At 41.1% G+C, this 22,899-nt stretch overlaps 2 protein-coding genes across 2 annotated transcripts in view; one reads left to right on the top strand and one right to left on the bottom strand.

The window, feature by feature from the left end:
• The window catches only part of disp3 (dispatched RND transporter family member 3), a 28,078-nt gene extending 17,500 nt beyond the window's left edge, over positions 1-10,578 (top strand). The window contains exons 11-22 of the mRNA XM_078251608.1: positions 137-298; positions 2,185-2,310; positions 2,412-2,548; positions 2,671-2,840; positions 2,938-3,068; positions 3,750-3,934; positions 4,050-4,176; positions 5,294-5,439; positions 5,524-5,683; positions 6,586-6,699; positions 7,296-7,468; positions 7,916-10,578. Of these exons, the coding sequence (XP_078107734.1) occupies positions 137-298; positions 2,185-2,310; positions 2,412-2,548; positions 2,671-2,840; positions 2,938-3,068; positions 3,750-3,934; positions 4,050-4,176; positions 5,294-5,439; positions 5,524-5,683; positions 6,586-6,699; positions 7,296-7,468; positions 7,916-8,260 (1,976 nt within the window). The 3' untranslated portion in view covers positions 8,261-10,578. The remainder of the gene's footprint in view (positions 1-136; positions 299-2,184; positions 2,311-2,411; positions 2,549-2,670; positions 2,841-2,937; positions 3,069-3,749; positions 3,935-4,049; positions 4,177-5,293; positions 5,440-5,523; positions 5,684-6,585; positions 6,700-7,295; positions 7,469-7,915) is intronic.
• Positions 10,579-12,888: 2,310 nt separating this feature from the next.
• bmp1a (bone morphogenetic protein 1a) overlaps positions 12,889-22,899 on the bottom strand; it is a 63,898-nt gene continuing 53,887 nt past the window's right edge. The window contains 5 exon segments of the mRNA XM_078251607.1: positions 12,889-13,487; positions 17,893-18,143; positions 20,041-20,062; positions 20,064-20,255; positions 21,405-21,532. Coding sequence (XP_078107733.1) covers positions 13,353-13,487; positions 17,893-18,143; positions 20,041-20,062; positions 20,064-20,255; positions 21,405-21,532 — 728 coding nt within the window. The 3' untranslated portion in view covers positions 12,889-13,352.

Here is a 22,899-nt window from a genome sequence, read left to right as displayed (position 1 = left end):
TGAAGTATTTATCTTCCCTCTTCTAAGGAGCGACTGTAATTGATTCTTGCTCCTCGATGTGTCTCTCAGCTGCTCTCTCTGCTCCATCAGACCCTCCTCTCTGCCATCATTCATCACTTTCTTCCTGTCGGCGCAGGCGTCTTCCTCCTGGTTCTGGTCTTATCTGCCGGCTGCTGCTGTCTCCTGAGGCCGGCCACTCACGCCCCCCTTCTTTTCCGCCGGGACACAAACCTTCAAACGTTGCTGGCTCTGAGGAGCAACCTCAGCGGTCAAGGCATCTCCTGCCCCATGTGTTCAGGTGAGACTGAATACAATCTAACTAGGGATGTAAAGATTAACGGTGTAACGGTAAACCACGATAAAAATGTTGACGATAACAATTACCCTTTTCATTTAAAATATCATTATTGTCACGGTGGTGTGTTTAATCCTTCCCAGTTTCATCTGAGTCTCCTGAAGTTGGCGCGCGGGCGCACTGCGTAGCCTACAACGTGCGTTTCTTGAAGTTGGAATCTTGGCGGAAGGAGGAGATGACTAGCCTTCGTGAGACCGTCCTGATCTCGCGAGCTCCAGTTTTCCACTCGCAGATCAGTCTGGCATCTTGAGACAGAGACAATTTGGAGCCGTTCGCCAAACGACCGACCAATCAGCGTTGGTTTTGAGGCGGTTTTAGGTGTGACGCAACGAGAAGCGACTGTTCAGTCTAAACAACGATGATGAGATGAGCGTAGCTATCTCGGCAGTTTTATCCGAATTAGAAAGTATTCCTTCATTGAAAGAAGAGCAAAAAACGGCACTGGAGGCTTTTCTCGGAGGAAAAGATGTTTTTGCTCTTCTCCCGACGGCAAGAGTTTGATATATCGTTGATCTGATTGGTTGATTTGGCCCGTCTATCAACCAACATAGGTGGTGATAGACAGATGGTTTGTCCAAACAGCCAACCAGTATTTTCGCCCCTTCCCGAAAGTTCTCCAACGGAAAGTTCCCAGATGGATTGCTTCACATTTGCTCGGCATATCCATCTGGCGGAGTCAGGTTGGGAGATGACAGCGCTCAGGACATTTATCATCCCTCTAAGAGGACTAAGTCTGAAGCTTGGGCATATTTTGGTTATTATAAGAATGCCCGGGACAGTTGATTGAAAATAGTTTTCTGCAGAACGTGCAGGAAAAAAGTTGCTGCTAAAGGCGGCAATACGTGCTGAACCCTTGTTCTTTTGATGTTAAAAGTTGCACTTTTGATAAGGTTTTGCCTATATGTTTGTAATATAATAAACACTGTGACACTTGGCCTATCAGTGCTTTCTGAACGTATTGAACACACTTTTAAAAATACCACGATAATACCGAAAACCGAGATCATTTTGGTCACTATAACCGTGAGGTTACATTTTCATACTGTTACATCACTAATGTGAACGTATGGAGGGAATATTTATTCATAATTCAAATTGAAAGTCCAAAGAGAAAACGAAGCAAGATCAAATTAAAAATAGTATTATTTTACTACGCTACTAGGAAAAATCATGCCATAATTAAATGTGAAATGTAAAAGCTTGAATGGAAATACTTAAATTAAAATCTCAAATAGAATAAAAAAAGATTAGATTATTTTAGCCTTTCCCCTTTATAATTTTCAATTTGACATTTTATCTTTTGAATTTTATGTTTTACATCTGACATTTTAAGATTCACCTTTTACATTTCGATTTAACATTAAGCTTTTCATTTAGAAGTGACAGGTGTCAATTTAAATGAGGAGGCGTGGCCCAACGGCTGGTGGGGGGGGTCTGAAACCACTTCCAGTTGACGGGGGGGCTGTGAGTATTACTGGCTGCCGGTAAGCAAGCGATCCCGTCTCCTAAGACTGGAGCTTCCAAGTCCAACAACATATCGGAGCAAATGTGCAATTGGCCATACATTCTTGTAAAACTGCCCGTATTCAAACTGTACACAGTTAATTTCTCGCATAAAAACAGTCTCAGAAATGAATTTAGTTGTGAAATAGCAGACGGAAAAAGCAATCTTGAATACTATTTTTAATTTGATCTTGCTTGGTTTTCTCTTTGGACTTTCAATTTGAATTATGAATAAATATTCCCTCCATATGAACGCACTGACACTCACCAGTTAACTTCACTGATCCAAAACAAATATCTAAATTGCGTGTTGTGTTCTGCTGCAGGTGTGTTCATGGAAAAGCCCCATCCCTTGTACACACACACTTCCTCATCAGCATTTAAGTTCTCCACTCATCAGCAGAGCTCGAGCAAAACGACATCATCTGCTCCACGGAGCGCCAACCAAACAGGTAAAACATTCAGCACATACTAATCACGTTCTCTCTCATTTAATACCTTCCCCACTTTGCACATTTTTTTTAAATATTGTACTTTGTGCTATTTTTTTCAGAGTCTTTACTGACAGTGTACATATCAAAGTTGGACCTCGGAGCCTCTACAACCCTTTACCGTTTCTCCCTCAACGCCAGCACTCCGTCCCCGTGGAAACTGTGCAGCACAGAGCACGAAGAGGTGTCGTCATTTCAGGTTAGAGAGCAAAAAAACAAGTAATAACAGCAATATAATTAACTGTAACGTCATGTCTCCCCCCCCAACTGCCATATGTGCCACTAAAGCGGCTTATAACTAATCTTGTTTTATCTGAATAGGCTTATAATCAGCCCCGCAGCAATTACACCAGCAGAATGACAGTGTGTGTTTCCCATGTGTACCACCCGTACCCCAGCTGGATGATCACATTCACCTCGTGTGAACCCCGCCATGGCTGGGCGCCAGAGTTTTCCTTTTATGTAGCGTCGTCTCTGCAGCAGCACAGCAGGTGAAAATACGGATGAAAAGAATCAAAGGATAAGTCATTTCTGTCATGTCGTTTTAGTGGACAGTCAGTCATTTCAGCTCTGCTTCAACCTTTTCAGGAGACTTCGCTTCGGCCAGCGCCGCCTGAGACCTCATCCCAGCCGCGTGTGTGTCGACCCGCCTGGCTGCGGCATCAGTTCTGGGCCGGATGGACCCACGCAGGGAACGTTTTATACCCCTCTTCCCAGTGGTGAGCGAGCATCAGAAAGCGTCATAAACATAACATGTCAGAAACATAAAGACAGTTTGTTAGCCTATCTCCTCACTATCCGCTAGCTGCCTGTCCCCTGAACACACTGGAAAAAAACATCTCCTCACTATCTGCTAGCTGCCTGTCCCCTGAACACACTGGAAAAAAACATCTCCTCACTATCCGCTAGCTGCCTGTCCCCTGAACACACTGTAAAAAAACGCGGCCTCTGTAGACAGCCCAGGCTCCACAAACAGCAACAAAAACAAACTGGGCCAACCTGCACCAACAAACATAACAAACAGTGTTCCAGCCAATAACCGACAAGAAGGATTTTGGGGGTTGGGGTGTTAGTGCGCGGAAGGGAGGGGGAGGGGACGGGATGATGAGGAGAGAGGGGCGAGCTTGTTTGACAAGTACATACAGTACAGCATTTGCCTATACTGCCTATGCCACGGGCCGGCCCTGATGTGTCACACATTTTTTTTTTATGTCATTCATTCTCACGTTGAGTCTGCAAAATAGAGACCATGCAGCAATATAACACTTCTTTGAAATATACTAGCACCGTCTAAAACACCTCTGGAGGATTTTTCCACACCACAGAGTTATACGTGTATTTTGACACTGTATATAAAAAGGCCTGCTGAGAGATTTTCCTCTGGTTCTTTTTTTTCAAAGATCCCTCTTCTGCTGCCAAAACGAAAGCATCCAAAACGTTTGGCTTCAACCCATGCGGTGGCGCGGCGTGTGGCCAGCCGGCGGTGCGTCCTCTGGTGGACACCGGGGCGATGGTTTTTGTCGTCTTTGGCATCTTGGGAGTCAACCGAACCGGAAACAGGGACAACCACGTCATCGGAGATATGGTGAGGGTCACACCTGTGTCAGTTTATCTTAATCATCAACGGAAATAAAGCAGAGCTAGACGTTTGAATGATGTTACCATCACGTGGCTGACGTTGTGTTTAATTCTCTCCAAAGGGCAGCATTATATTGGACCCAGACTTTGATGTTTTCCAGGAAATGGGGCATCTTTGCAAAATCTGCAAAGCTATTAGTGCAAACACACAACTTGTGAAGCCAGGAGGAGCGCAGTGTTTGCCTTCAGGTAACATCCCCAACACAATTCAGATGGAAATCTTTTATTTACCATTAAACATCGTGAAACAATAATATAAACATCGATCGAGTTGATCGTTAAAGCAACTTCCAACTTCTTAAATGGGAATATCTGCTGGTTTTCCTTTTTCCTCTTTAATAGCAAATTGGATATTTTGGGGTTTTGCATTGTTGCTTGGACAAAATCATCATAAAAATCCAAACATCTGAAGATGTTAACTTGGGGTTTGGGAAAATGTAATAGACATTTTTCACTATTTTCTGACATTTTATAAAACAAATAATACATCAATCAATGGAGGACTGATAAGATATTGAAAATAATCAGTAGTTGCGGCCCTAAAACCTTATTTTTTGGAAACTTTATAGCACAAAACTGTTATATAAAGTGCTTAACAACTGGGTAAAAAAAACTTTTTTAACTGTGCGCCAAAACTGTGAAATTTGCTACCCAAAGCTATCAGAGATGCACGCTCTGTGGGCATTTATTTATTCAGCACTGCTTTTAAATAATTGTCATTTGTTTGCTTTATTAGCATAGTTTACATGATTTGTTTTCCCTTGTTGTTTTATATATTATATTGTTCTTGGCATATATTTGCAGCCTCTGCTATTTGTTGGTCATTTGAATATTTTGTAACTGCTTTTATTTTCTTAATGGATCTTGTTTGTTTTGCGGTCTCTCCACTTTGTTGTAAAGCACTTTGAGCTACACTTCCTGCATGAAAGGGGCTATATAGATAAAGTCTATTATGATTATTATATTATTATTAATAGAGAATGAGAGTGTGTAAAAGGTACCATCCTTTCTTCTGTTCTCTGCAGGTAAACTGCATAGACATCAAGGTGAAGCCAAGGCACTCGCCTTTTACGAAAAATATATATAAAATGCATCTGGCAGATTCTGAATAGAATAAGATAATAAGGTTTTTTATCTTATTATGCATTAAAGGCATTTTATATATATATTTTGTAAAAGACGAGTGCCTTGGCTTCTTCCTTGATGTCTATTGGATTTGTTCATGCCCCCTACCAAAGAGCACCGCCTTTTTGTCACTAATATACTGTAAGTTCCAAGAAGCTCTCCAATCTCTTCCATTCTTCAGGTAACAAACTGTCTTCTATTGTGCCTCTGCTCCATCCGGAGTGCCACTCTCTCCCCGAGCCCAACCTGCTGCCGGGGCAGCTCTCCCACGGAGCGGTGGGAATACACGGAGGCAAGGTCTGCTGGCTGTCCATGGCCTTTGAGTCCGTAAGTCCCTTCATCTTCGCGCATCACAGAGCGGCACGATTCCAGTTCACTTTGCCTAACGCTCAACCTCTCTTCTCTCCCCAGACCACATACAAGGGCAAATCCTCCTTTCAGACCTACTCCGACTTCCTTCAGTGGGAGAACTTCATCCAGGAGCAGCTGGCCTCCCTCCCGCAGTCCTCCGCTCTGCAACGGGGTTTCCAGACCTGCGAGCACTGGAAGCAGATCTTCATGGAAATCATTGGTGAGCGTGAAGTGGACCTGCGTGTCAAAGAGATGTTTTCTGCAAACTGAAGAGGGATTAATCTGACAAACCTTGCAGTAATACTCATACTAACATACTATCTTGTGTTCCAGAAAAAGATGAAGTATTCCCAGTACATATTATGTCAAAGGCAGTATGCCAAAAATACCAGGATCAGGGACAGAGCCAGACGTAGCTCCGCCCAAACATAGGGGGGGTCCGGGGGCATGCTCCCCCCCCCCCCAATTACAGCAGCTATTTGCATTTGTGTTATTTTAAGGCCAACTGAGATAATAGAATGCCTACAAATCTGTACATCATTTAGAAAAAAACGGATAGTAGGAAGGGAAAAAAACAATATCCTGTAAGCATATATCCTGTTTTGTATCAAATTGTTAACCAACTTTCTTTAAACCCATGTTGAGGATGACTTATTTTCAATCCGGCCACCTAGAGAGAGCCACAAATTGTCTGATGTTTCTATTTTTAAGTTTAAGTTAAGTATTTCTTTAGAAATAGAACTCTTCTCCATTGATTTGCCGGTTCAGTCAAACACAAAGTTATTAAAGTTAAAGTTAAAGTTATTCTAAAACCCTAAAAGATTCATGGCTTTTGAGAAAACATTCTCCGCCCCCAGTTCCGCCCTTGACCAGGATGTCCAACTGCATCACTGTCAGACTTTACTAACTGTCAGATTTTGCAGTAATGTAAGACAGCATGCTTTTCTGGCTATTCTGACCCATAATCCTTAGAATTAGTAATTATTAATGAAGACGTAGTATGTGCAGATCATATGCATACTTCGTGCAACAGTACATTCTTTGAAGAGCAGCTGCAATATGTACTAAAAGTAAAAAGTATGCTATTTGGAGTCAATACTGAGCTCTGTGGTGTGTTTGTAGGTGTGGAGAGTGCCCTCTGGAGCCTGCTGCTGTCTCTGGCCATCTGCGTGGCAGCTGTGTCCGTGTTTACTGCACATCCTATGCTGCTGCTCCCAGTACTCATAACCATTCTAGGTAAGAGAGTAGTTACTCAGAAATGGATTTTAAAATGGAATATTCAAGCCTGGGTTGGAATCATGTGTGTAATGTGTGGTAGTCTGGATCAACAGAAGTACATTTCCAGGATAAACCTGACTGGACGTCCGCTCTCTGTATGTCGCCGTTCTCAAAATCCCTTCGCTACGGGAAACAACAACAACCTTCGAGCTAGCAAGCTACACGCTGAAAATGTCAAATTTTTAATTTTCCTGAGACTATTTAGCAGAGCCACTGTCGCTGCGTCCGCAGCTTAGCGCCGCTCAAGACGATTGTGATTGGTTTGAGAAATGTAAACAACCCAGAGCGTTTTTTTTTCTCCTACCCCAGAATGCATCTGTGGTGTAGCCAGACCTTATTCCACAGCGCTATGGAGATAGAGCTGGCAACGCGAGACAAAATGTGTTGCGACTTTCTGTTTTTAAGCGTGCCGATCTGACGGCCACATTCTGCTTTATGATTAATCATGAACAAGTTGAAGGAGCTGATGGGATTACATTTCACTGGAATTATACCTCGTATGATGTGACAAATGAAATTCATTGATTGAATTGTGAGTTCTTGGCCTTCTACAGGTGTGATCTGCCTGGTGGTGGCGGTCATGTATTGGCTGGGCTGGGAGATGGGAGCAGTGGAGGCTATTTCTCTGTCTATACTTGTGGGATCTTCTGTGGATTACTGTCTGCACCTAGTGGAGGGATACCTGCTGGCTGGGGAGACCGCGCCCTCTACGCCTGCTCCTGACTTGGTATGGGAGTGTGAATTTGTTTTAACAATTATGAGCCATTAGAAAAACTCCCACAGCTTGTTTTCTGTTTGCACACATGCTAAAACAAGGTAATGACTAAGATTTTTGGATTTTATTAAGGCAAGAAGTGCCCTGAAGGCTCATGAATAAAAAGTAGAGCTTGTTAAATGTGAACATGTTCTAGTTTCTTCTCTCCTCTGTGACAGTAAACTGAATATCTTTGAGTTGTGGACAAAACAAGACATTGGAGGACGTCATCTTGGGCTTTGGGAGACACTGATCCACATTTTTCACCATTTTCTGTCATTTATAGACCAAACAACTAATTGATTAATCGAAAAAATAATCGACAGATTAATCGCCAATGAAAATGATCGTTAGTAGCAGCCCTAATAAATGAAAAAAGAGCCTCTGCTCCTACAGTGTTAATCTGTGTTTTGTTTGCAGGAGCCTCGGGCCGAGAGGCAGAGACGGACCCTGGAGGCAGTGAACCATGTGGGCGTTGCCATAGTGTCCAGCGCCGTCACCACGGTGATCTCCACAGTCCCTCTTTTCTTCTGTGTCATTGTGCCTTTCGCCAAGTTTGGACAGATAGTGGCCATTAACACGGCCGTCTCCATTGTGTTCACCCTGACCGTGACTGTGGCCATGTTGGCGTGCATGGCCCCCGCCCGCTTCAGCAGACCCCCCGGCGCTGTGCTGAAGGCCAGCCTGGCCGTGGCGGCCGCGGCAGCCTTGGGAGCGGCTCTGTGCTGGGCGGGAGGTCGGCTGGGAGCGTTGGCCTGGCAATAAATCAGCACGTCAAACACACAACTGTACCCCAACTCACACTGATGTCAGGCAGGGGAGTTCCTGTGTATGCAAAACTGTCAGCACTCCACTCTCCTCCACGTTTGAGAGGAATTTCAAGATCAGCAAATGATCCTGTTATTTACAGCACAAAGATGTCAGAACTAGAGCAAAGATGTCAGAAGTAGAGCTGCGAAGCTTAATCGATTAGTTGTCAACTATTAAATTAATCGCCAACTATTTTGATAATCAATTAAACGCTTTGTCATTTTTTATGAAAAAACTGAAGTGAAAAAATCCTCGGATTCCAGCTTCTTCAACGTGAATATTTTTTCTTCTCTCCTCTGTGACCGTAAACTGAATATCTTTGAGTTGTGGACGAAACAAGACATTTGAAGGCTTTGGGAAACATTTCTGACATTTTAAAGACCAAACAACTAATCGGTTCATCGAGAAAATAATGGAGAGATTAAATCGACAATGAAATGAATCGTTAGTTGCAGCCCTAGTCGGAACCTATTCCTTTATTAGAAGCTGTTTGTCTTCACAAAATACTTTATTTTTCACTCGTATTGATCAGTGGATTGTTCGTACTATAGTGTAAATATCTTTGTGATTCACAGTAGTGGGTTAATACGATGATTCAGCTGAGGTATTTATTTGATTAGGATATTTCAGCCTAGAGGGGAAAGATGATTGAGTAATCGTTGGGAAACACTGGCTGAGTCACAGTTTTCATCTGTGTAACTCGTTGAGTTGTGAAGAGCTGCTGACTGTTCTGTGACCTGTGAACAGCGACCGGGTGCGCTCTGACGTCCATAACCGTCAGTGAAACTGGTCCACATGATTCATGGCCATCTTGTGAAACATCACGTTTTGATTGATCTTCTCTTTGTGTTTTCTTAGTTGTGCATTGAATGTGTTTTCAGCCACATTTGTAACAAAGGTTATGATGTCCCAATGTGGCTGGATTAAAAATTGTACTAGTCAAGTTTATACCGTGCACAGTTCTGTTAAGTGTAATGTGTGATGTAAAATGTTTCGGTATGCTGCTCTCACACATTCCGAACTGAACTTTTGACGCTGCCAGCACACACTTGCTCTGAAGAGTTGTGTATACCAAGACTTACCACGAGGTACCTCCTCTTTTCTGACCTTTCATGTGTTTATATCATAGACTGTAAAAAATAATGCACGTAGCAGGAGTGACGTCACCCATTGGTTCGTGGACTGCCGCTTTGAAGCCTCGAGTTTGCCGATACAGGTGCCGTCATCTTGTTTTTTTGCCACTGGATGCGTGATTTTTGACGCGACGTTGGAGCTGGGGAGGATGACTCGGCCAAGCCAGTGTTGTTTATGGTTGCAATGGGGCAGTGCTAAACCAAACGCTAAAGAGGGAAAAAATCTACAAACTTTCCCTTAAGTTACCAGCTAACGCTAGCTGTAGCTAGCTAGGTTGGCAGCAAGCTGAACAAGATATTGTTAGGCGACCAAAATGTTCCAGTTAACTTTGAAGAAGTGAAAACACACAGTGAGAGGGTCACAGTTTAAGATGAAAACACGGACAACAGCCAAAAACAAGTTGAGGTCTATTTTAATGTCCACAGTGTTAGCATGTTTAGCATTGCTAAGCCTCTGTCCTGATTGACAGGTCCTAAAGCATCCCCTGCTTTATCGTCTATTTTAAAAATAAATGGGACCATAATTAACTAAATGATCATCATGCTGTGTTGAAGAAGACTTGAAACTAGCGATTGAGACCATGACTCATGAAAATGTTTACTGAGGTAATAAATCAAGTGAGAAGTAGACTCATTTTCTCATAGACTTCTATAGAAACAGACCTGTTTTTGGAGCCAGTGGAGTCGCCCCCTGCTGGAAATTAGATAGAACGCAGCTTTAAGGATTGGCTGCACTTTTAAGGCCTGTAAGCTTCATCCATCCATCCAATTTTTTTTTTTTTTTTTTTTTTTACAGTCTATGGTTTAATATCTTGGAACTCAAACTGCTTCTATGTCTCTATTTTTTTTGCCATCAGCGCCAACTGAAAGAGACCTCTTGTCAGCTCCTCAGGTGAACCCTCCACAGCACTTGTAGACACTCACTCTGCTCACTCCTCTGCTCTCACACAACCGAGAGCGGCACTCAAACTCCCATCGATGCTGGCTCCGGTCTGCCCCGTAGTCAAGGTGAGGGCCATTTGTCAAACCACATAACACAATAATGGTTAGGGAGAGTCAGAGAGGGACTGACTCATTTGCGGCAAGAGCAGTACATTTCTGTTTTGTGTGCGTGTTACTCGTAAATGTCAAATAAAAACAGGTGCAGAAAGCCTCGGGGTCTTTTCTTTTTGTGAAAGCTCAGCATGGTTTTCTTCTGCATTGTTATGTAACAGAGCAGCGGAGCGGGAACAGGATGAAGACCTGTCACCGTTTGCCTTCAGTCGCAGTCACATTGTTACTGGCAGAGCTACAGTACAGTAGGCAGCGTCCCATCTCCGGTTGGCTGTCGTTAATTATTCATGCAAAATGGCTTCAGATTTGACATGGAATTGCAGTGCATGAATATTTCATGGCGGTCATTAAACAAAAGGACGAGGCCTATTGCTGCTCATCGGGATGGGAACAGCAGCACCACGTTTATTAAAAAGAAAACATTGTGTTGACAATTTAGAGTACGTTTCCACTACCAGGGGCGAAACTCTGGTTTATTTATTGATTTGTTTTTGTTTAAATGTAAAAGTGATATTTCATGGGCACTTTATAGGGGATCACATTTTATTGCAAATAAGTGTATGCAGCTGATGTATACGATGATTCGTTTACTGATCTATTTGTGTTAAGTCATATATATATACACATACATATACAGTATGTATATATATATATGTATATATATGTGTATATAATATATATATATGTGTATATATATAATATATATGTGTATATATATATGTATATATGTATATATACACACACACACACATACAGGGGTAGGTAAAGTACATCCGATTACACAAATCCAGAATATGCTGAATAATGTCAATGACAGCTATCTACTTCTACAATTAATTATATCATCTTAAGAAAACATGAATATAATTTATTCATGTTCAATGTGAAAAGTGTCCTTTTAAAGTGCTTTTACCCAGAGTGCAGTCTGGTTACATCTGTCTGCATGTGTTTTGCAGCACTTTTGTTGGGTAGAGTGAGGGCCAATTTTCAGTCGCGCCAGTCTGGCAGTTTTCTAAGCAACTACACCGCTCTGCTCCTGTTTTTTATTATAAAAGCACAACAGAATGGTAATGGAATAATTATTGAGGGAGAGTGAGGTTACATGGAAGGGAATGAATATTTAGCAAAGCGGAAAATGAAATGCTTTCCAACTGTAGTCTAAAAATGACAAGCTCCGTCTATAAATAGTGAATCAGAGATGAATAATGGGTATTTATATTTGGCTTTGTTTGGTTTTTTTGTGTTTGCTGGGAGTCAGAAACTCTTTTCAAACACAGACCAGTGTGCCATTTAAGTCCTAAGTTCTGTATTACTCATCCTACTCACGTGCCCTAGATTGCACTCAACTAGCAACTCCGCCAGTGTGATGCAGGACATGTTTCAACTGAAATGGCACAAACCAGGTTCCCAGTTATCAGTTAATATAGGGCACAAAGGCTCAGACATCAAACATATGCGTCAGACTGCTGCAAAGTCACAGAACATTATTCTCATCGTGTTGAGAGAGAAATAAATGGAGAAAAGGAACGAGTGAGCAACATGGTATATTCAACATAGTCGACCAACGGCTATACATTTGAAGGCGATCATAGGGCTAAGTTCAACAGTACCTTTCCACCTTTACATGTAGTTATTAGAACAATAAATACCCAGGCTCATTTGGTTCTTGAGAAATACTTCATTGTACCAAGAAAAGGCATTTTCTCTGGAGAGAAATTATTTTACATCCGAACTGTAAATCAACACTGAAACATAAGTCATATCTTTATTACCCCATGTTACAGGGCACACACAATGTTCAAGTATGCCTGAGGGACTAAATGGAGCAAAAACAAACAAATAAAACAACAACAATGAAGAATAAGAGAGATAAAATGCATTTAAAAAATAAGTGAACTGGCATTGCATTTCACAAAAAGTCATAAGCTCATGATTTTGGAACAATTTACTGTAAAGTGCTAACTGGTTCGAGCTGAGTAAAGCACATGTTCCCTTTGAAAGATCATACACATTACTTTATACATGGAGGTACAGTAACAGCCAGTCAGAAGACATGGACCACAACTCATTAATTAGTCCTTTAATAAGATAACTGCTTCCTTAATTTCCTTGTTAATGGTAACAACGAGAATCTTGCCACTGGTTGCCAGGATAATGCCAATTACAAATGCTGGTGTTGTCCCTGTACAGTTTTCCTTCTTTCCTTTTTGTAATTACATGCAATTGACTGACATACAGTATCAAAAAAAAGTCAAGTCCTTCTAATCCTCTTACAGATAGGAACCAAAAGGGATGAGAGTGTGAGGAGAGGAGAGCAATTATTGAGGAGTGCCAAAGGCCTTCCCATACTCCTAATCCCCCCTTCCCACCCCCCACCCCCCATCCCCCCACCCCTGGTTGTGGAGGGCTGGCCCGACAAAAGCAGGGATCTGTCCAGCTGATGCCTGTCTTCCTACAGGTCCTGAGAATCCACTGTTTTCCTTTGTGCCACTTATTAAGGAGGCACGTTTAAAAATAAAAATAAAAAATAAAAAATAGAAGAAACCAAAAAATTTTGAGCGATCTGGGTCAATAAATTTTCCCCTACTGTCCACCTAAGGCGGACGTTTTCATCCTCCCACCCCAATCCTAACCATAAAAAGGTAAAAACAAGGTGTACTGCAGAATGGCTTTACTCCTCACAGTCTGTGGGGGGAGCTAGAGCCCCTAGGAGCTGAGGTGCGGTTGGCGTTCTTGCGGCTGTTCTGTCGTGTTTGACTCATCTTGGTGGCCGAAGGTTTCCGAGCGTCAGGCTGGCGCCTCCCCTGGGGGCCCCTTCGTTTGCCCCTCTGCCCCGCACGACCCCTTCCGGCCCCCGCTGGTCACTTGCGTGAGTGCAGTGTGTCCTGGAACTTGGTGCTGGTGTAGCGGACGTGAAATCCTTTCTTGTTGATTGTGTCGTCGGAGCGGAACTTGATCACAATGGAGTCACCGGCCGAGTAGATCTCCTCCGGAGGCTGTCAGAGAGGGACAAAACAACAGATTCGGTTTTTTCCTGCTCCTTTGACTGCGCTGCAGGTGAATAGGGAAAATATTTTAACTTAAAGATATCACCATTACACTTCCCCAGTTGATTACTTACATAAGGACATGCAAATAACGCATTATCTTATTGAATATGCACTCATTTGCATACATTGGATAAAGCCAGGTTCAAAATTGTTGACATGTTAGGGCCAAAGGTTTTTACAGAGGGGATTTTGGTTATCTCTTTTCATCACTCCTGACATCCTGGAGTGATATATACTGTCAACAGCCACAAAAAGAAAATTAATTTTCTCCACGTTTTTAGTTATAAAGTATTACATTTATCCAACAATGAATGATTATATGAAGAACTGCCTGTGTAAAAACCTTCAGAAAATAGAGACAGTAATGAAAACTGCAAAGTTTAGCGTATGTAAGTGCTACTGAAATGATTTCTGGCTCAGAATATGTGAATTACTCACTTTAAAAAAAAGAAGACATTATGGAAGCAAAATAGCGTAAAAAATCTAAATTGAAAAGTGATGTTTTTGCCTGTAGTCTCCCTTTTCAACTAAAGAGTTCTCTATACTGAAACTGAAGTCAAATCAGTGACTGTGACGAATGGCTTCTGACTGCAGAGGACTAGTTCTGTAACAGCCAGGGGCCACGTAAGGGTCCGGGGACCGGGACCGGCCCGTCCCAGCTTTATTCTGATTAAGGCTTTGGCTGCTATTGAAGTGAGGATAAAATACACTCCGATGATTAGTTCCAGGTGCACGGCTCCACCGAGCTCATTTCTTCCCTGAACAAAACCATATTCTGTTGAGCACATTTATTTCTACTGTCTTGAGTAGAAAGTCCGTCACTTTATGAAACAAAAGGAGGGATTAACTTCATGATGCGTGCACAGAAAATATGCAACACCTGACCTGCCTGTTTGTCAGAACAATGTTATCACGTGACTATTAATTAGTTCGGAACATCAGACTGAAAAATAATTAGTTGTTTCAGGAGCTGCGCCGGCCGCACTGTGGCTACGACAAAGACGAGCACTGCAATGTCAGAGCTTGTGCAACCAAGTATAAAGAACAGAGCTGTTGATTAAAGCTGTCATTCATGACATTATTAATATAGCTACAATAGCCCATGAGTCCTTGGTTTATTAGGAAAAGGATTTAAAACACAAGAAGAAAGCGGCGTACACATTTTATTATACAACCAGCTAAATGTTCTCTGCTGTTTAACTAAGAAAAGCCATCGGCTAAAAGTAAGCCTCCACACACTATAATGAGTTTTCACCCTACTTTGGATTGAATTGTGTCAGTTTTTTTTTTTTTTAACCTGTTCTATAATAGAAAACTTGATTGAGGAGCCGCTCCCCAGGGTACTGGGGGTGTTATGTCCCCTCCAGCAAATCATTTACAGGAACAGGCGGGAGTAAAAGGCCAGAGCTTATTACTGAAGTGTGTAAATGAAATCAAGCTGTTCTCTGACCTGAGGAAACTTGTGTTTCTATTCCCTGCTGGCGTCATTGTTCCAGACTCAGCATTGGCTGATTCGTTCGCTGTTACAACCGGATGCCAGAGACTCGGAGAGGCTCATGGACACCCGGGGAGCAACGGCTTGTGTCAACCTACAGCCGCCTCTACAGTAACACTCCCACACCCAGAGGAACATGTTAACTTTACCAAAGTCATTAAAGGGGAGTTTGTTTGTTTTTTCAATTTTGAGGTTTTGGGCTCAATAACATTTCTTCTTTTAGAGGAAAAAAACATCAAAAATACACATTTAGGTGTTTATTTTACTACAATTTGTCTATTGGAAGAATTTTTCTTCACTTGGATATTGCTTAAGTGATAACATGTCGAAAAAAGTCAGTATAGTATGTCGAAAAAGGTCATAAAAAAGTCATAGTATAGTATGTCGAAAAGAGTCAAAAAAAAATTCACAGTATAGTAAGTTGAAAAAAAGTCATAATAAAGGCCTAGTATGTGGAAAAAAGTCACAGTATAGTATTTTGAAAAAAATAAAAAAGTAATAGTAAAGTATTCCAGGACCTCATGTGGGAGCTGAACATCATCTGAACTCCCTCATCATCAAAAAAGCCTAGCAGAGGATGCACTTCCTGCAGCGGCTGAGGAAGGTAACCTGCCAAAGACAATGATGGTACACTTCTACGCTGCCATCATCGAGTCCATCCTCTGCTCCATCATCATCTGGTGCGCTGCTGCCACTGCTTAGGACCAGTGCAGAGTGCAGCGTATCACGAGAAGGTGATTGGCTGCATTCTGCTGTCTCTCCAGGAACTGTACGCCTCCGGGACGCTGAGGCAGGCAGGAAAGATTGTGCCATATTCCTCTCACCCCAGACACAAACTGTTTGACTCCGTCCCCTGTGGCAGGAGGCTGTGGTCCATCAGGACCAAAACCTCACACCCTCTGAAGTCAGCCTCATTAACAAGGACCAGGACACCACTGACCTTGACTCTTAACCCCCCCCCCCATTCATTTTCATGTTTAATATGTTTGTTTGTTGATGTATGCACCAACCACCAAGGCAAATTCCTTGTAAGTGTTACTTTGCAATAAATCCCTTTCTGATTTTGATTCTGATGTTGAAAAAAGTCATAGTAGTACCGGTATGTCTAAACACTCATAGTATAGTATGTCGAAAAAGTCATAAAAAAAGTCATTTATGTCAAAAGTCATTAAAAAGTCATAATATACAGTATTTCATTTTCATGTTTAAGATGTTTGTTTGTTTATGTATTCCCCAACCACAAAGGCAAATTCCATTTAAGTGTTACTTTGCAATAAATCCCTTTCTGATTCTAATTTTGAAAAAAGTCATAGTATAGTATGACGAAAAAATTCACAAAAGGTATAGTATAGTATATCGAAAAAAGTCATAAAAAATTCATAGTATAGTATGTTGAAAAAATTCATAGTATAGTATGTCAAAAATATTCATAGTATAGCATGTTGAAAAAAGTCATAAAAAATTCATAGTATAGTCGAAAAAATTTCGAAAAAAGTCATAGTATAATATGTCAAAAAAAGTCACAAAAAAAGTCATAGTATAATATGTCAAAAAAAGTCACAAAAAAAGTCATAGTATAATATGTCGAAAAAATTCATGAAAAAGTCATAGTATAGTATGATATGTGTGTTTATGTATGCCCCAACCACAAAGGCAAATTCCAAAGTGTTATTTTGCAATAAATCCCTTTCTGGTTCTGATTTTTTGAAAAAGTCACAAAAGTCATAGCATAGTCTGTCGAAAAAAAGTCTTAGTATTGTATAACGAACAAAGTCATAAAAAGTCATTAAAAAGTCATGGTAAAGTACGTATAAAAAAAATCGATCTCATAAGGATCACTAAATAAATGGACATCCCCAATTTAGTTGAAAATGACACCTTAAATGTTCTTCTACACTTGTTGGTTCTGAAAATGTAACACTTCTGAACTTTAGACCTGGGAGACTGGCAGCCATCTTGGGTTTAACCTCTAACAGTCCACAGAGGTCAAATATGACTTCCTTCTGCATCTAAAAAAATAAACCTTAGGTACACATCTTTATCGGTTAGAAAATGTCATACTTTTCTCATAATACATAATGTTTTTGTTTTTTTTATAATATTTTATAATTATAATAGCATTAGATAATGCCTCAATTGCATATTCAAACAACATTTCAGAAACCTTGTAATACAAAAAATAATCGTCTTAATCAACTGGGGAAGTTTCATGGTGATATATGTTAGTCAAAATAATTTACCCCATACATCTCCAGTCTCTTTAAAATGTCAGAATTTTAATATCCATATCTTTAAAAGGTTTTGTTCTCAGACTCTGAGCCAGAAATCTCTTCAGTAGCACTCACATACAGTACACCAAACTTTCTTACAGAGGGGGTGAAAATGGATAAAATATCCAAAGTTATAAAAATAAAATGTCCAAAATCCCCCTCTGTAAAAACTTTATCCAATGTTCATATTTCGGTCCATAAAATATATGCACATTAGCACATATTTAAGAAGATAATGCTCCATTTGTGTATTTAAACATAACATTTCAGAAAAATGTGTAAGACATAAGATGATTGTCTTAATGTAAGTAATCAACAGGAGGACATTTAATGGTTTAGTTAAAATATTTTCCCTATTCACCTCAGTGTCTCCTTTTAAAGTCTCTTAAAGAGAGAGACGTTGGAATCAAAAGCCCTGGGCTTGTTCACAAACACCCTTTTACAAAACGCTGGCAAAGGTGGTTACACAACAGAAGCGCTAAATGTGTGAATACACCTGCTGTTTTACTGTAAAACTGAAGAAGAAAAAGTGCTGCGACAAGACATTCAGTGAGAAGTGTATTTTTTGTTAGGAAAACATTCTCACCCCTGAGCCACAGTAACGTCCCAGCCGTGGAGACTTGGTGTCGGCTCCATCGAAGAGCTCCATGTAGTCATAGCCGCAGTCCGCCTCCTCTTCAATCTCAAAGGTCTGGAAGATGAGCTCCACGCCGTAGCCTTTCTCCGCCGAAATCACCCACTGGCAGTCCGATGCTCCGGGGTAGTTGTTGTCCCCAAACTGGGCATGGGAGAACAGGTCCTTGGTTTTTACCTCAGCCTTTAGGCGGCCTCCACACTCTGTGAATAGAAGAGATGAGTTGGACACATAGACTGTAAAAATAATGGACGACGCTTCCGGGCCTGAAAAGTGAAGCCAAAGCTGCATTCTATCAAAAATGAAATTAAAAAGATTATGGGGTTTGAGGTCTCTCCTGAGCCAGAGCTGTTTTTGTTAGGAGTGGTATCTGAAGAGATGTGCAATACAGATCAGAAACACATATTGAGAATACTTCTGATTGCCAAGAAAATGATAACGAAGAGCTGGAAGGAGCCAACACCGCCAACCCTGACACAATGGACCCAGAGACTGAAAAGAGTCTATATAATGGAACAAATGATGGCAAATCTGCAACTGAAAATGGACCCTTTCATGCAGAGATGGATATGTGTCACACAATATCTGGGTGTCTAGGGGGAAGCAACGGTGGTTGTAACAGATCAGATTATGGGGTTTGCAGAAAAGGTCATACGTTTTAAGTGAAACTGCTTCACTGCAGTGCCAGCATTTGGGTAAATTCTAACTTGTGTTGCTGAATTTGATTTGTGGGTTTATGTACTTGTATTGATTTTATAGCTGAGTATGTATAAACATGTTTCACAATCCTTATTTTATTTTACTTTATTTTATTTTTATTTACTTACATGTAATTATTAAAAAAAAAAATCCTCAGGTCCATTGTCAGGGAGTGTTCCGTTGCTTAAAAAAATGAAAAATAAACAGTTCAAAAAAAAAAAGGCTGCGTTCTATCTAATTTCCAGCAGGGGGCGACTCCACTGGCTCCAAGAAGAAGTCTGTTTCTATAGAAGTCTATGAGAAAATGAGCCCATTTCTCACTTGATTTATTAGCTCAGTAAACATTTTCATAATGAGTTTATGGTCTCAATCACTAGTTTCAAGTCTTCTTCAATACAGCATGATGTTCATTTCGTTAATTATGGTCCCATTTATTTTAAAATAGACGATAAAGCAGGGGAAGCTTTAGGACCTGTCAATCAGGACAGGGGCTTAGCAATGCTAAACATGCTAACACTGTGGACATTAAAATAGACCTCAACTTGTTTTTGGCTGTTGTCCGTGTTTTCATCTTAAACGTTGACCCTCTCACTGTGTGTTTTCACTCCATCAAAGTAAAATGGACCATTTTGGTCGCCTAAAAATATCTTGTTCAGCTTGCTGCCAACCTAGCTAGCTACAGCTAGCGTCAGCTGTTAACTTAAAGGAAAGTTTGCAGATGTTCTTTACTACCGTAGATGCAGATGAACGGCACCAGTACTGGGACGTCTGTGTTTACCGGTCGGTAAATATCTGCTGGATGACTCGCTTCAGAAGGGTTGAAAATCCCCAACTTTCCCTCTTTAGCGTTTAGCTTAGCGCAGCGCCATTGCAACCATAAACAACACTGGCTTGGCCGCATGATCCTCCCCAGCTCCACCCTCTCGTCAACAATCACGACGCCATCGAGGCTTCAAAATGGCAGTCCACAAACCAATGGGTGACCTCATGAATAGTAGCGTCCACTATTTAACAGTCTACGGTTGGACATTTTGTAGCCAGGGGCCAGCGTCCATAAGCTACAAGTACAGATTCTCTACTTGTTGGTCTGTGGCTCATTTTTAGTGTTTAGTGTGCAGTCATACAGACACAAAGGATCCTTTAACATGCTCTGTGGTTAGATATGAGTCATAATCATTCTCAGACAGGGTGGGGAGTATTGTGACTTAAACTAAATGCTGTACGCATTACATCCAAATACCATTGTGATGTTTGATATGTGAGTAATTGACTTTAAATGAACCTAATGTCCCAAAAACATGAAGGCTTAGAGATTTCACTGGAATCCCTCTTAGCTCCTATTCTTTGTTTTCTCAAGCAGGAAGAGAAACAGAGTACTGGTATAAGAGCATCTACTCTTACCTGCAGTATGGGAAGCCTCGAAAGCCTTTCTTCTGCACAGAGTTATCAGAGAAGAAGCGAACGAACAGTTTGTTGGCACTAGACATGATGGGCGGGGGCTTCTTGGTGCCACAGAAGCGACCCAGACTCGGAGCTTTCCCATCTCGTCCGTCGTAAATCTCAATGTGGTCATAGGCACACTCCAGGTGGGCCTCCATGTCCAGCTCATTGAAGGCCTGCCACAAAACAAGATGATGAGTATTAACAATGGGATGCAACTTCATTATCAATTCACGCAGAATCTCATTTCATTCAAAGATAAAAACACATCAACAGCCATGATAAAGAAACATGTCTCATGATATCCTCGGATCCAGGTCTTATTTGGCAGCACGCTGATTTTGGTTTAGCAACAGGATAGACTGATGTATAAAAGAGTTCTTGAGCCTGTTGTGTCTAAACAAAGGGTCTCTAAATCGCCTGTTAGAAGGCAAAAGTTGGTATTCGAAGTTTAAAACATGCATGGAGTCATTACCTCATTGAGATTAGTTTAAATAAGTGATTTACAAATTGAGAGCAAACATTAGGTATTTTGTGTTTCTCAAAAGGACATTCTATAGACAGTGATATGTGTTATTTCTAGAACACTGAAAACACTGTAATTGTCTTAGCACACAGGTAAACTAGCAAAGTAAATATTTGACTAAATGATGCCCTGCACAGTGAAGGAGCTGTGGGCACATGCAACCTGTTTTCTAGGCCAGGTGTAGGACAAAAGCACGTAAAGACTGAAAGAAAAATCTGCTCAATGGTTTTTACAATTTTTGTTGCATTATTTTAAAACAGAGGCACGCTCGACATGTTTTGATATTATAAGTTGGTGACTGATTTTCTTTCAGCGAACGCTAAAAATAATCGGTAACACTTTACTTGAAGGTATCTACATAAGAGTGACATGACACTGTCATGACACAGTCATGACACATGAACCCTAACCCTAACTCTAACCCTAACCATAACTTGTTATGACAAAAACCGAATGATACTTACAAGAAGCGTTGTGTCATCAACGTTTATGACTTGTTTATAATGTTTATGACAGGTTCATGACAGTGTCTTGTCACTCTTAATTAGATACCTTCAAGTAAAGTGTAACCAAATAATCTACTTGATGTCAGTGACACGGCAGACAAACAACAAATGCAGACGATAACAGAAGGGGGAGCCACACATCATCGTTAGGATGGTGTAACAGTTTCTGACAGAAGCACAGTAAACACAGATGTCCTCTGTGGATTTAGCAATTCTATCACACAAACAAGCCACACACAAATAAATTCAGTGAATGACGAGTGAAATTATACACAGAGCGAAGGGACACGTACGATTTTGATGCGGTGGCCCGGAGTGGTGGTGAGTGCCCAGGTGCATGCCTTCTTGCTGGGGTATTTATCCGGCCAGTTGGGGCTGGTGATGACACCGCTCACACTGTTCACAGTGTGATCACAGCCAGCTATAAAAAGACATCACTGAGTCAACACAGACCTCTGTATGTATCATGCTTATACGGAACAGACTCAAACAGTTTTTGACCCATGTAAGTAAGCATGCGCTCATTGAACCCTAATGTTTGTTACGATTGCGAGAAATATCGCAGGAGCGAGAATAAACATGCAAACCTAAAAACGAAAAAGGAAAATAAGCAGTGAAACATTTTTAGTAAACTGAAACAAAATAAAAACGAACGTAAATCATTTCTGTTTTAGTTTTTTAGCTGTAATATCTCATTACTGAAAGAAAAAAGATTCTGTCAACTCTCGTCGTGACATTGAAACACAGAAACTGAACAGATGTGACATGAGATGGCGCCGCGTCATAATTGCTAAATCACATCGGACACTAAAGTAGGGCAACAATTAAGCATTAAACATCATTGATATTCTTCAACTATGTATTCTGTATGTATATGTGGCCTGGGATTTCTAACTTTTTTGATCATCAACAGCCAACGTGGCTAGTAGATTTTTAAAGTTACCAGCCAATCAGATTTTCCACTAGCCGAATATTTTCCAAGGAAAATAAACCAGATCATGCGTGCCACTGAATACATTTAAGCATCCATGTTTCTTTAAATTGTTTTCATTTGGATTGATGGCAGATATACATAAAAGTATTCTCCGGTTCAGCGTAGCTCGTAATCGATCATGCACGCTGGGCACGTATCCAACGTTATATGAAACGTCACAACATAGGGTTCATGGGAAATGTAGGATTAGTACTACAAGCAGCGCTGCCAGATTAATGCTGCGGTCCATACACAATTTTAAAGCCTGTAAGTTACGACTTCAAGTCACGACAAACCCTTCTAGCTAGCGTTAGCTAGCGGCTACCTAACTTTGACATTAGCTAGTGCTAGCTGATACTAGCAATTTCTAGTCGGCGACATATTTTGGGCTTCATTTAATAAACATAACCTGTAGTAGTACACAATCATATGTGTATTGTTTTGATTACAATATGTGGATTTACTTTACGTTGCCTATTGATTCTGTTTATTCTGTTTCTCACCGGCATCTGTACAGCATCAACAGGGGTCGCCATTGTTGTTTATGTGTGTGTGACGTCAAAAACTGTAACTGGGAGTACAACGATCTGGTACCAGTTCACGGGTAGTAAGTTACGTGTTTGACTGCCGTTCCAGGGTACTTTCACGGTAGGAGGTTGTGAAAACACTGGTTACGGGTTGCCTGGAACACAGCATAAGATTACGTTTCCAAGCAAAACACACAAGAAACGACCCAAATTTCTTGGCGGAAAACAGACCAATCTGACAATACCGCTAAATCGTTTCTGCAGCCGGACGATTCAAACAGACGCAGT

This window comes from Sander vitreus, chromosome 5 (genome assembly GCF_031162955.1).
Source record: "Sander vitreus isolate 19-12246 chromosome 5, sanVit1, whole genome shotgun sequence".
NCBI classification, from domain to species: domain Eukaryota; kingdom Metazoa; phylum Chordata; class Actinopteri; order Perciformes; family Percidae; genus Sander; species Sander vitreus.
The sequence above is the reverse complement of the archived record's forward strand: the minus strand, read 5'-3'. Positions and strand labels throughout refer to the sequence as shown.